The sequence below is a fragment of the Crinia signifera genome, chromosome 3 (assembly GCF_055691185.1).
Source record: "Crinia signifera chromosome 3, ASM5569118v1, whole genome shotgun sequence".
Taxonomy (NCBI): Eukaryota; Metazoa; Chordata; class Amphibia; order Anura; family Myobatrachidae; genus Crinia; species Crinia signifera.
The window spans coordinates 281,606,818-281,620,131 of NC_139219.1; the positions used below are offsets into that span (position 1 = coordinate 281,606,818).

Sequence of the window (13,314 nt, forward strand, 5' to 3'; positions counted from 1 at the left end):
TTTAGAGTAAAAATAAGAATGCAAATTATTGCTTAAACATAAATGTTGTGAGTCTCACTATTGATTTAGCCAGGTTGCACTAATAATGTTTATTGAGCGCTTTCAACTTAATAAAGCGCAGTTCCTAGCGTTTCACATTTCTATATGGATTTATATCCACATTCTTTTCTGGGAACGCACTGACCTTCTACTTGCATGTAACTCTGGCGTAGCCTCGCAATGTTGTAAGGACTAAAAGAGCCATAAATCTACAGAATCTACAGATCTGCTGACCTCTTCCGACCCTCCTGCATAAAACCTGACCATCTCTCATCCTAACCTGTTTATGCTCACCTCTCCCCCTTCTGTGTTACCCCTGTCTGTCTAACCCTCCCCTTTAGAATTTAAGCTCTCACGGGCAGGGCACTCTCTCCTCATGTGCCTTTTTTTTAGAATATATAAACCTCTGCCACCCTGATGATTGCTGCAGTGTCCTGTCCCCTGATGCAACTATCTGTATTAACCATGTGCTTGTCCTAAACTGTCTTGTACTGTAATTTGTTTTGTGTTTGCTCATAACTGCTCTGTAAAGCGCTGCAGAATTTGTATGCGCTATATAAGAAACTGTTAATAAATAAATAATAAATAAATCTAGATATAAATCTAATCTGGGTCTTTGTATTGTTCATCACGCTTTCAGGTTGTTGCTCTGCCCAGCTATCGTTTTCTGGAAAACCCCATGTATAAGAAGGGAGTACTGTTAATGTGGGATCCGGTACCATATGAAAGAGATATAAATCAGGTAAGGGGATAGCTTAGTTTGAAACTGCTCAGTATGAATGGATTCAGTATTGAATCCCGGCGGTCGGGATCCCGGCGTTCAGAATCCCGACGCCGGAATCCCGACAGCCGAAATGCCGACAAGGGGGGACGTGGATCGCCCCCCTTGCGGGCTCGCTGCGCTCGCCGCGCAGCGGGCCCGGTGCCTCGCTACGCTCGGCACACTAATTTATTCTCCCTCCAGGGGTGTCGTGGACACCCATGATGGGAGAATGTGTCGGCATTTCGGCGGTCGGGATTCCGGCGTCGGGATTCTGAACGCCGGGATTCTGAACGCCGGGATCCCGACCGCCGGGATTGTAACTGCACCCCGTATGAATAGCTGGGGTTGATGTGTTATCACTGATGATACTCACAGCGAGGGTAGCCGACCTTGCAGCTCGTTCATCTTGTCTAACTTCTTTCTACAAGAAATAGGAATATATTACCGGACATATTTGATATACAGATGGAGCGCCTCTCATTGTTGCCAGGAGCCCACCAGAACGTCCCCTCTGGCAAGCGCCGGCAGAGAGGGACTCCATTAAACTGGGACGCACGTGCATCACATGCGCACGCGCGTCCCAGTCTCTCGGCGGCTGGGCAGCGGGTCCCTGCCCGTCTCCGCTTCAGGGAGAAGGGCAGGGTTATGGGGAGGGGTCGGGGTGATGGTGGGGACCGGCGGTGGGAGAGGCGGAAGACGGCATTGGGGAGCTCTGCCCCCTGGGGGGAGCTGGCGATAGTTTTGCCAGCTGGTGGTAGTTTCACCCTCCCCTGCAAAGATGGAGCACACAGCATCTGTAGTGAAAGTATTAAAGGTCAGGTGAGATTCCACCTTTTTCCAGAGAAATGCTCCGCATTACATATGCAAATTCTGAACATCAGATGTGCTGGCAGCCACGTAGATGACATACAGGCTCTTATTCTGGTTCACTCGCAAAGGCAAATTCCTTCTCAAATGGACAAAACCATGTGCACTGCAGGGGGGCAGATGTAACTTGTGCAGACTGCTTTATTTTTACACTGCAATATAGATCTCACTTTGAAGTAAAACCCCACCCAAATCGAATTCTCTCTGCACATGTTACATCTGACACCCCCCCCCCCCCCAGTACACATGGTTTTGTCCATTTGAGAAGGTATTTGCCTTTGCGAGTGAACCAGAATAAGGGCCACAGTACATGTTAAGCACACAGTATCAATCCCTCTGATGTAGAATAGTGTAACAATCATCTGTAGAGTTACTAGACTATGGGGAAAGAAATGTTTTACAATTATGAAGCATATTGTATATTTATGGAATTTTGGCAATGTCACTATATATATATATGCAACAATATAACCAGACAATTATGACATGCATTCCAACATTTGCCAAATTTACTACAGTTATCTATTCTATAACTAAGGGGAAGAAAAGTATTTTCTCCACCTAAAATACTGGAGAAAATGCAATTTAGTTTTTTACTAAATAGAACACATAGAACATCAGCTTGTAAAATCCTCCAAAAACGCAAATACATACTGGATTATATAGTACTATATCGCTATGTCATTTATTTCCTATAAATAGGACCTACAGCTTCAGGCCTACTCAGGAACACCATGTAAATGAGCTTTGCACACTTATTAAAGCTCAATTTAAAGTCCTGCTTCACAAAGCGAGAACTTATTTTTGCGTGTTGATAAGTAACCCGGTACAAGTGCAGAATATAAAAATCATATAGAAGATTTTACTGACACTGCACAAGCAGCCTAAGAGGTACTTGTTTCCTAGAACGGCGCCCACTAAGCCATTTGCTTAGTGGGCTATTCTGCGTAGGAAAATCGCATCGCATCGCATCGCATCGCATGGGACATTTTAGGGCGATGCAATGTGATTTTCCTATGTAATTTATTCTCTGCTCTCTCTGCCCCGGGCCATCACATCGCATCTGCCGCAAAACGGCATACAATCGCATGCGATTTTATAGGGTGTGCGATGCCATGACATTAGGTATACAATAATATGATTGTATGTCCCCAAAATAGGTTTAACGCACCCCCACTATCCACGCCACCCCGAAGTGTGGCGCGCCCCGCGAGGGGGCGGTGGAATGTGTCCTCCGACTTTTTCATTAACTCACTATCCACGTCGGCGTGGAGTTGATTTTATATAGTGTGGCGAGTGCAGCGCGCCACCGAGTTCGAAGCGTGGCGAGGGGATGTGGAATACATGTGAAGTAATCCGTGTCCCCTCGCCACACTATATAAAATCAACTCCATGCCGACGTGGATAGTGGGGGAATGAAAAGGTCGGAGGACGCATTCTGCCACCCCTCGCGAGGCTCGCTGCGCTTGCCACGCTTCGGGCTGGCGTGGATAGTGGGGGGGTGCATTGAACCTATTTTTGGGACATACAATAATATTATTGTATACCTAATGTCATGGCATCGCACGCCCTATAAAATCGCATGCGATCACATGCGATTTTGCGGGACATGCAATGCAATGTAATGCGATATATTGGGGTACAATGAGCATAAAAAAATTACATTAAAAAACGCATTGCATGCCGCTATAATGGCCCATGCGATGCGATGCAATGCGATTTCCCTACGGTGCCGTACGTAGGAAATCTGGGCGCCGTGCTAGGAAACAAGTACCACCTAAGACTATGATACCTAGTTTCATATAGGTATAAATGGAAGTAGGATGTATTTAGTTTTTTATTTAAATATAGATGGGTAGTTGCCTGCTCACAAACACAAGTCAAACCTGGTGTGATCCTTAAATAGATTTTTAATAAAAAACAAAACTAATTATATAATAAATAAAATACACATATACTTCTTTAAAATATGTAATAGCTTATTCATACTGCAGTACTAATTTAGATTGGCATGTCCCACAGAGTTTGTACCTTTATTTCATATAGTCAGTGGCATAGATACTATAAGGCAGCCCCCGCTGCCGCTTGGTGGAGCAGGGGCTGCGTGGGCGCCGGCAACCGCCCGGGCCGGAACGTGAGGAAGCAGTGCAGCCGCGACGGGGATCATCAGCGTGCTGCTGTCACTGTGTGCAGCGGGCGGGCGTCGGTGATCAGTGTGTCCACCACCGCAGCGGGCGGGCAGCAGCGTCAATTACAACTTTAAAATAAAGTGTCAAATGACTGCCCGGCTATTGAGTGGCTGAGATAGAGCACTCTAAGCCAATCAGCGGCCTCCTTCCGCGGCCGCTGATTGGCTGAGAGTACTCTATCTCAGCCAATCAAGAGCCGGAGAGTCATTTGACATTTTTCTTTTAAAGTTGTAATTGCCGCTGCTGTCCGCCCGCTGCGGTGCTGGACACACTGGTCACCGACGCCTGCCAGCTGCGGTGCTGTGGACACTGATCACCGCTGCACACTGACAGCCCGCCCCACTGTTTTACCACCGGCACTCCCGCCGGCCACTCATTTGAGAGCTGCCGCCGCCCACCCTCACTGCTCCACACCGCCCTGCAGCTCCCCGTTTTTTTTTTTTAACATGTGACAGTGACACACAGAGTCCTGTGAGGGAGCATGGTGAGGGGGGGGGGGGGGTCAGTGATGATGATGCCTGCCACTGGGACCATAGAGCTGGTAGCAGTAACGGGCCAAGCGCGCCTGCCCCTCCCCTCCAACCAACAGTGGCAATGCGATGTCTGCCCATGGGACCATGGGCATGGCAGGAGTCACAGAACACATGGACCCCCCCCCCCCTGTCTGACCTGCAGCAGCATGGTTTCTGCCAGTGGCACCATAGACTCTAGAGGCTGAGCCAACAGGAGCGAAAGAACCCATGGGCCCCCACGACCTGCAACAGCATGGTGCCTGCCAGTGGCACCATAGAGGTTGAGCCAGCAGGAGTGACGGAACCCACGGGCCCCTTTCGACCAGCCATATACCAGAAAGCAGAATCTTGAGCAGCAGCACCAAGTCAGCCAGTGGTAAGCTGACTTTTGTTGTTTTTTCGTGGTGCCGGGAGTAGTGATGATAGCCTCTCATTGTTCCCTGGCACAGAAGGGGCGATATATATGTATGGAGTCAGTGTACTGATGTATAGGGATGTCTAGATGGGGGAAGTAGTGGTTATCAGAATTTTTTTTGGGGGGTGGGGGGGGCACCACAAACTTTTTGGCAGGGGGGAGCAAAATTTATAGTTACGCCACTGCATATAGTAGGTACGTTCAGCTTATCTAGATGTTAATATATCACAGGGTTGCCGACTTTAAGATTCTCCTCTCCGGGAGAGTTTCAGCAGCCGCTCAGGGGGCGGGGCTTACGAGTGACATCACTAAGCCCCGCCCCCATGTTGTTAAAGCCGCGAATTCAGTGATCCCCGTGGAGGGGGCGGGGCTAAAATGACGCGATTGTGCCGTTTTAGCTCCGCCCCCTCCTCTGAGACCCGAGGATTGCGGCATTTTAATGACGATTTTCGGGAGACTCCCGGAAATTCCGGGAGGGTCGGCAACCCTGATATATCATAACTGGATACTTTTCTGGCTACTTATATGATAAAATGTATCATTGGTATCCTGAATAGATACAGTTCTTTCAATAATGAGCCTGATGGATTCCAAAGATTTATTACAATGTGTGGCCAGCGTCCCAGCTGAGGGCTCAGAAGACACAAATTATTCCTTTCAATAAAATTAAAGTCACTCACCACAGTATTTATTGGGGTTCTCTGTGAATTTTGCTGTGATATCAGCTTAAACAATGACCCCAGAGTTCGCATGGATATATTTCCTGAGCTCTAACCGCTGGCAGCGGGAGCGTCAATGTTAGGAAGTCAGAGGTAGATCTATGATGTGGCGAAGTGGGGCATATGCGCTATCCGCCTGCGCTAAAGCAGGGGATAGCGGTTCCTCTGATGTATCAAACCCGTATGCGGGTATGCGGGTGATTATCATGCGGCGGTATGGGGGTGGAGGTCTAACGGCTATCCGTTATTTGTTACCGAGCTCAAGGCTCATACCTTATTTACCAATCTTGCCGGTGGCCACGCGCTCCTTCTTTATAGTCCTGTTCATATCGCCAGAATAAAGTGGTGAAGCAAAAGGGGGCACACAAGGAACGTAATGCATTAATAAATCTACCCCTGAATCTTGTTTTAAAATCGAATAATTTTCTATGATTATTTTCTTAATCATTTTTGATTTATTATTATTATACTTTGATAGAATGTTTTCCAGTTCATCAACTTCTTGTCTTGTTAATAGGTGTAATGATTTCTGTATTTTGGAGAAGATCAGATCTAGTAAGATTTCTATCGTATTTTCTTGCATTTTCTAATATGTATTTCGAATAACCTCTTCTCTCAAAAATCTGGAGCATACGTTCCATTTGCGTCTCAAAATCCAAATCCATTAGCACAATTTCGTCTGAGGATTATTTCTAATCCAGGGTCTATGGTGTCCACTAGAATAATGTAAGTAGTTTTGGGCCCCTACTGGTTTTGTAAAGTTGGATGAAATAATAATTCCATCTAGGGCGGAGAACATGATGTCGAGAAAATTGATACTAATACAATCAAACGTGTGAGTGAGTTTGAGATTAAACGTGTTATTATTTAGATATTGTACAAAATCAAGTGCTAGTGAGTGACCCCCTCTCCAAAAGTATTTTATTTATTATATTTTTTTTTATTTTTATTAAAAATCTATTTAAGGATCACACCAGGTTGTGAGCAGGCAACTACCCATTTATATTTAAATTAAAAACAAAATACAACCTACTTCCATTTATCTAATTTTTGAATAATTAATCTAACTCCAGGCGCAGTGCTCTTTTGCTGTTTATCCTTAAAAAATTCTCTCTGGAAAGATGGCACCAATTAGTATGATTGATGGGGCCTGCTAAACACTGGTCCCACCCAGCATTAATACACCTTGGGTGATGTGGCAGACCCACAGGAAGCCATACACATAATGGTTTGCAGTAGCGCACGCAGGGGGGGTTCTGAGTACCCAGAAACCCCCCCAGGCATCTAAGGGCCTTAGCTGAGGGTCCCCTCTTTCCATATCTGACTTCAAAGCAATGGTCCCCATCCAAGACTGTTAATTGCTCTTCCCAGTCAGATATTTCATATTCTGTCTGACTTAGAGTTTTTCTGAGGGTATATTCTGAAAGCTGGGACTCTCCCCCTTTGATGGACACTAGTAGCTTGTCTCTATTTTTCCCAGAACCAGAGATATCAGCCTTCCAGCAGCTGGTTATTGCTCCAGCTCCACACACCTGGTACTGTATGTAGTTTTATATACTCCTTGGCAGATTGCTCTGCCTCCTGAACTCTGATCCCCTAGTCCCCAATACCAGTTGGTAGGTGGGATTCTCTAGTTTTTAATTCCATCAAAATCTAAAAAATCTATTTCTGGGGACTGGAGATATCTTCAGTCAAGCAAGCTGTCCTCCCACCAGAAAATTATGAATAATAAGCCCACTCCACTATACACCCCTCCTCTGCATATTACACATCCACTACCACCCTGGAAGTTATGTATCAGGGCCCCTTCATTCAGCCCAATGCCTTCTTCTCCCACCCCATCTCCCACCATCTTTACAGTAAAGGGGTAATAAGTGGAAATTACTGATCCAGGCCCTACATGCTGAGCGGTTGATATAATACCCCCTACCGCCCGTGGGACATCAAAGCTTCCCCAATACATTGCTATGCCCAGGGGTCTACACTGCTGTTGACACCCCTGTATGTATGTGTGTGTGCATATATATATATATATATATATATATATATATATATATATTTTTTTTTTTTTATTATTATTATTATTATTTATATACATCTGGTCTATCTATAATAATTTAACTGACCCCGCATATACTGGGTCACCTAAGTGTCCATTTCCGTGCTTTGCTCCACCCCTCTGGAAACCCCCTTCTGAAAATCCTGCATTTGCCACTGGTTTGGCTTAGACTTTTAAAAAGTTAACTCGCCTGGTAAGCTGTAACTGCAGATATTGACAGAAAGTAGACAATGCTATAATGGGTGCAGTGTGTGAGATGCACATAGACCACTGGGACTAGAGGAACCCAACATGATACACCCTGACCTGACACTTATGTGTCCTTCTGTGGCTGGTGCTATCTTTCCAGTAATAACATCGGAACGATGGCCACTCAAATTGAAAGCAAAGATTTATCATTGTTTTCACTTTATATAGTATTATTATTATTATTATTATTACCAGTTATTTATAATAGCGCACAAATATCCAGCATTTGAACATTCAAATCCGTCTCTGCCCCAGTGGAGCTTACAATCTCTATTTCCTACCACATGCACACACACACAGACATTCTAGGGTTAATTTTGTTTGGAGCTAATTAGCCTACCAGTGTATTTTTGGATTGTGGGAGGAAGCCGGAGTACCCGGAGGAAACCCACTCAAGCACGGGGATAATATACGAACTCTGCACAGTTAGGGTCATAGTGGGAATGGCATCCATGACCTCAGTTCTGTAAGGCAGTAATGCTACCCATTACATCATGCATGGTGCCTGACATCAGTGGTTCCGAAGGCACTCTAACAGTTCCAGGTTTTAAATTGACTGAGGTAATAATTAAGTCACCTGTGGCCAAGCATGGATTTACTTAAAACCTGGACTGTTAGTTAGGGTGGCTTTAGGATTGCTATTGGAAACCTATTTTTTTTTTTCACATTTTATAATTATAACTTTTATTTACATTATATGACAATACAAAGGCTCATACACAGGAGTAAAACATGCCCCTTAAATGCCTTATGTGATTGATTTATAACAGAGCAGGACAAGCAAACATGATTCATAGCTACAGTAAAATGTTGTTAATTCAGTTTTCTCTGCTGATTGTTTTTCACTCTGCATTTGTGATGTGACTATGTCTCATTATGTTTCTCAGACGTACAAGCCGGAATATCAGTTCTTTGAACGATATAGTTACTATAGAAGTCAGAACCCAAATCAGCCATTTTACATCCTAAATCCAAAGACCTCCTGGCAACTTTGGAACATCATTCAGGAAAACGCCCCAGAACTAATCCAACCCAACCCTCCTTCATCGGGATCACTCGGTGAGTTAAGAGAACAAAAATCGTCTGAGATGCAGTGCAAAGCTTCAGCTTTTGCCAGATGTTTGCCGAACAAGATGGCGGCATTTGCACAGGAGAATGGGTTTGTAAAGGTTAGACAAAAGGTAGTTGTTCTTTACAAAGCAAGTTACATGTATCCGATAAATAGCACAGGCAGAAATAGGGCCAGATTAACACTGGGCCTGATGGTGCTGCAGGGCCGGGGCTTTCCAACTAGCCTGGCCTCATGTCGCTAGCCCACAGGGAACCAGAGATACCACCAGGCAAACCTGGAACGTTTTCCCCATAGGATAACATGGGACCCGCTAATTCCGACCCCAACCTAGTTCCAATGGCTGCCAGTTCCCCTCCGGCATTAGAAGCACAATGTTGATCTCAGTTGAACCCAAATCACTGGGCCTTCAATCTAATACCAGGCTGGTCTATATGGGTTAATTGGTTCCAGAGATATTGCGGGTAAACTGATTTTTTCATTTCTGAAATGTAATTTCATGGCTGTTCATGTCGTTTGAGGGCAGATATCTCTAGAAACAAATGGCCCAGTTTCATGGGACAAAAATGAATATGATACTGGTCTCATGTAAATGGGTCAGTTGGTTCTGAAGATATAGCCAGTTGGTTAAAAGGGGTGAGAGGGGGGTGGTTTTCTCTCACCTCACACCAGAAAATGCAGGGACTAGGCTGATGTAAAAGGTGCCAGTCCCTGCATGATCCTGGGACCATATTTCTGGGTAAGTCCCTGTATTTTCTGGTGTGAAAGAGGTATTATTTCAAATAGCTGAGACCTCCAGTGCTCTGAATACAGCCGAACAGCCCCCTGCTCTCTGCCCGACTGTCAATGGCCGTCACTTCTGCCCAATGGCTGCTGTCCCCCAATTACCGCAAGCATGCATTTCCTCTTGGAAATGAGCATGTAACCCCACATGGCAACGAGCATGGAACCCCTGGCAATGAGCATGTAGGTAAGCAGCACTTATGTAGCATAATTTTAATAGACATTATGGGTGAAATTTACTAAGGCAAATACGCCTATAAAAAATCATATCGTATTTACAAATACGATTGTATACACCATAGGACAAAAGAATGGTGGTTCCTAATTTACTAAGCAGCCTTTTTTTGACCCTGTTGACACTGTTGACATGGACACATTTTAAAGTGCACCGCATCCCCTCGCATCGCTGGCTGTGCTCTTTGGGCACGGTGCCTCGCTACACTCTGCACCATGCCCTAGTGGATGGTAGGGCGTGAAATACCACCTGTCGGCACATGTCGGCTCAAAAAACCCATGTCGACCTTTTGACTGTCGACCTTGCCCTTGTTGACCTAATGCTTGTGTTGACCTAATGACCTGTCGACCTAAACCCATGTAGACCTAGACCCATGTCTTGACCCATGTCAACCAAGACCCATGTTGTGGTGTCGACCCAATGCTTGTTGACCCAGTTGTTGTAGACAATATGACCGTATCCCATTTACAGAGTTGGTCCCTACTCTGTATTAGGGAGCACAGTCTTTTTTTTCCTACAAAAATATGTGCACCTCACCAGAAAAATGCATTTCTAGTTTTGTAATCCATGAATAAAGCTAGGCAAGGCAAGGCAATCACTTATGTGTGTTTTGCATTGTTAATTGTACTAGACCATTGTCATATCACTACATGCCTGCGTCATCCATATATGGTTGTGACTTTATTTGCATGTACTGTTACACAGAATAATAAAATATTAAAACTGAAATAGGCAGGAGATTATGGTGTGGCTGAGAGAAGTTTTATATTGTAGTGAGTGCCGATAGATGATGGTAGACAACGCCTGATTGGCGGGGATAGACACACCCAATGGGCGGTGTTAGACACGCCCATTAGGTGGTGCTAGACACACCCCTTTGAGAGTGCTGCGCATTCCTATGAGTTCCACTGATTTTTCTCTCTCTCTCTCTTTACCCAGGGATCCTGTTGATGATGAACCTCTGTGAGGAGGTGAATGTTTATGAGTTTCTGCCATCCATGCGTCAAACTGACCTTTGTTATTATTACGAAAAAATGTATGACAAAGCGTGTACTTATGGTGCCTATCACCCTTTACTTTATGAGAAGAATTTAATAAGAAGCATTAACCAGGGCGATGAGAACAGTATTGCCAAATATGGGAAGGTGACTCTGCCTGGACTCAGGGACTTACAGTGCTAGGTCCAAGCTAAGCATGAAGATGAAGGAAACAGATGGAGTGAAAATATTGGATTATTTTACCAAAACCATTAACAAAAGGAAAGATATGTCAGATGGTTTCCAGTAGACATCGGTCTGGTGATATGCTGGACATAGTGCTGGACATGAGGTCAAAGTGCACTTATTTTAATATGTAATATGAAAAAACTTCATTTAATGTATTTATGTAGGATGCATTCCTCGTTCATGAAGTAATATGGATTTATTTATTAACAGTTTCTTATATAGCGCATACATATTCCGCAGCGCTTTACAGAGAATATTTGAACATTCAATCAGTCCCTGCCCCAGTGGAGCTTACAATCTATGGGGGTTATTCTGTTTGGTACCGAATACGGGCGGATCGGGATTTTTTTTCCTTTGTGCATGCGTATCTTTCGCAATGCGCATGTGCGGTGACCTCACACCGCTCACGGACGGGTCTCTCCGTGCGAAAAAACCTGTCCGCAAGAACACGGTCATTGTGGGCGGCATGTGGGCGTTTTTATGGGAGCGGACAGAATAATGGGGAAAACTGGGTGTAAACATGGGCGTACACGGGGGTGTGCACACAAAATGCACGGTGCCACAATCGTCGAACGCACCGTGCATTTTGGCCCCAAAACAAAGATAGCTCCAGACCACCCCTAGAGATACCGTATGAGAGCGGACGCCTGGGTCTGCTGATTACTACACCTGAATGTAATAAGCAATGCTGCAGGCTATTAAGTGAAAACCATGATTTCACTACCTGCAAGCCAAGACACAGCCCTCAAACACATTGGAACCTTATCTTTCTACACTTCTCTACATGTAAAGGTTGGTTTAATTTTAGGTAATATTCATTCTAATACCTCGTTATATATGTCCAGGTAGTTATTTTATAACCATCTACACCCATTCAGAAAGAGTTTTTTTCTACTTTAAAAAGCAGGACACTCAATTCAAATGAGGCGACATGTGTCAACTTTTTCACTGTAACACAAACATACCAGTTTTTTATTATGAAAAAGACACATAAACCATGTCTTAAGGCCCATACACACTTGATGATTTTCACCTGAAAATCGTTCAAAACAGCCGTTTTGAGCGATTTTCAATTGAATATTGCCTAGTGTGTATGCCCCACAGATTGCCTCCTAGCGATGATGCGCGCTCCCGCATCATTGCTACCGAGGTCCCACGTTGGCTGGTTTTACCAGCATGCCAGCGATGATGGATGGTTTTTTTATCCATCATCGCTGTATGTGTACGCTGCACGGGCTGAGATTAACCAGCCCGTGTGCCGCCCCGCTGCCTCACCCTGCTCCCTCCTCCCTCCCCCTGCTCCCAGCACGGAGACGGAGCAGGGGGGGAAAGTCTCACTGCCAGCAGCCGCAGCATGCCCGCCGCCACGCAGCAGCTCTCGATCCCCCCTGTCACCGTGACCTGTCCTCCTCTGTCAGCACTCGGTGCCGGCGGCAAAGTGCTCCCAAGTGCCCCCTGCTGACGCAGCTTCACTGCCACCAATGCAAGGTGTCCCAATTTTTATATATATATATATATATATATATATATATATATATATATATATATATATATATATATATAAATAAATGACCACTGCCACAATGCAAGGCTATATATATATATATATATATATATATATATATATATATATATATATATATATATATATATATAACCACTGACACCAATGCAAGGCTTCCTAATATTAATATATATATATATGTGTGTATACTGTGTATATATCGGCAGTGGATGACAGACTGGTGCTCCATACACCTCACTGAAGGCATTTGGAAAAAATTACCTCCTGTCCTCCTGCCGAATTTTCTGGTCTTAAACTATTTTACCAAAACGGATGCTGTGCATCTGCACATATCATCAGGATCCATAGAAGATCCCATATTTGTCGCCATACATTGGACACTATTACATGCAATGCGCGCATCCAGTGTCTCAACTAAAGATTGAATCTGTTACCCCTGAGGAAGTCACTTGTTGACGAAACACGTTGGGTGTTTTCTGTCTTGTAAAAGCAACAAGGGCTATACTTTGGTCAAACGAAATCGACAAATCTCAAGAATGTTTTAAATTATTGTTTTTACATGTGATTTTGTATTAAATTGTCAAAACTGTACAACGAGTCTGTAATAATTACAGTAATCTTTGGTGGTGCTGATTTGTAATAGTGGCGCACTCTATTTCCATTC

General features: G+C 44.5%; 1 protein-coding gene across 2 annotated transcripts in view; it reads left to right on the forward strand.

The window, feature by feature from the left end:
• ST6GAL1 (ST6 beta-galactoside alpha-2,6-sialyltransferase 1) overlaps window positions 1-12,615 on the forward strand; it is a 114,213-nt gene extending 101,598 nt beyond the window's left edge. For both annotated transcript variants that reach the window (XM_083178283.1, XM_083178282.1), the window contains exons 4-6: window positions 680-781; window positions 8,700-8,871; window positions 10,839-12,615. In XM_083178283.1, the coding sequence (XP_083034409.1) occupies window positions 680-781; window positions 8,700-8,871; window positions 10,839-11,080 (516 nt within the window). In that variant the 3' untranslated portion in view covers window positions 11,081-12,615. The remainder of the gene's footprint in view (window positions 1-679; window positions 782-8,699; window positions 8,872-10,838) is intronic.
• Window positions 12,616-13,314: the final 699 nt, after the last annotated feature.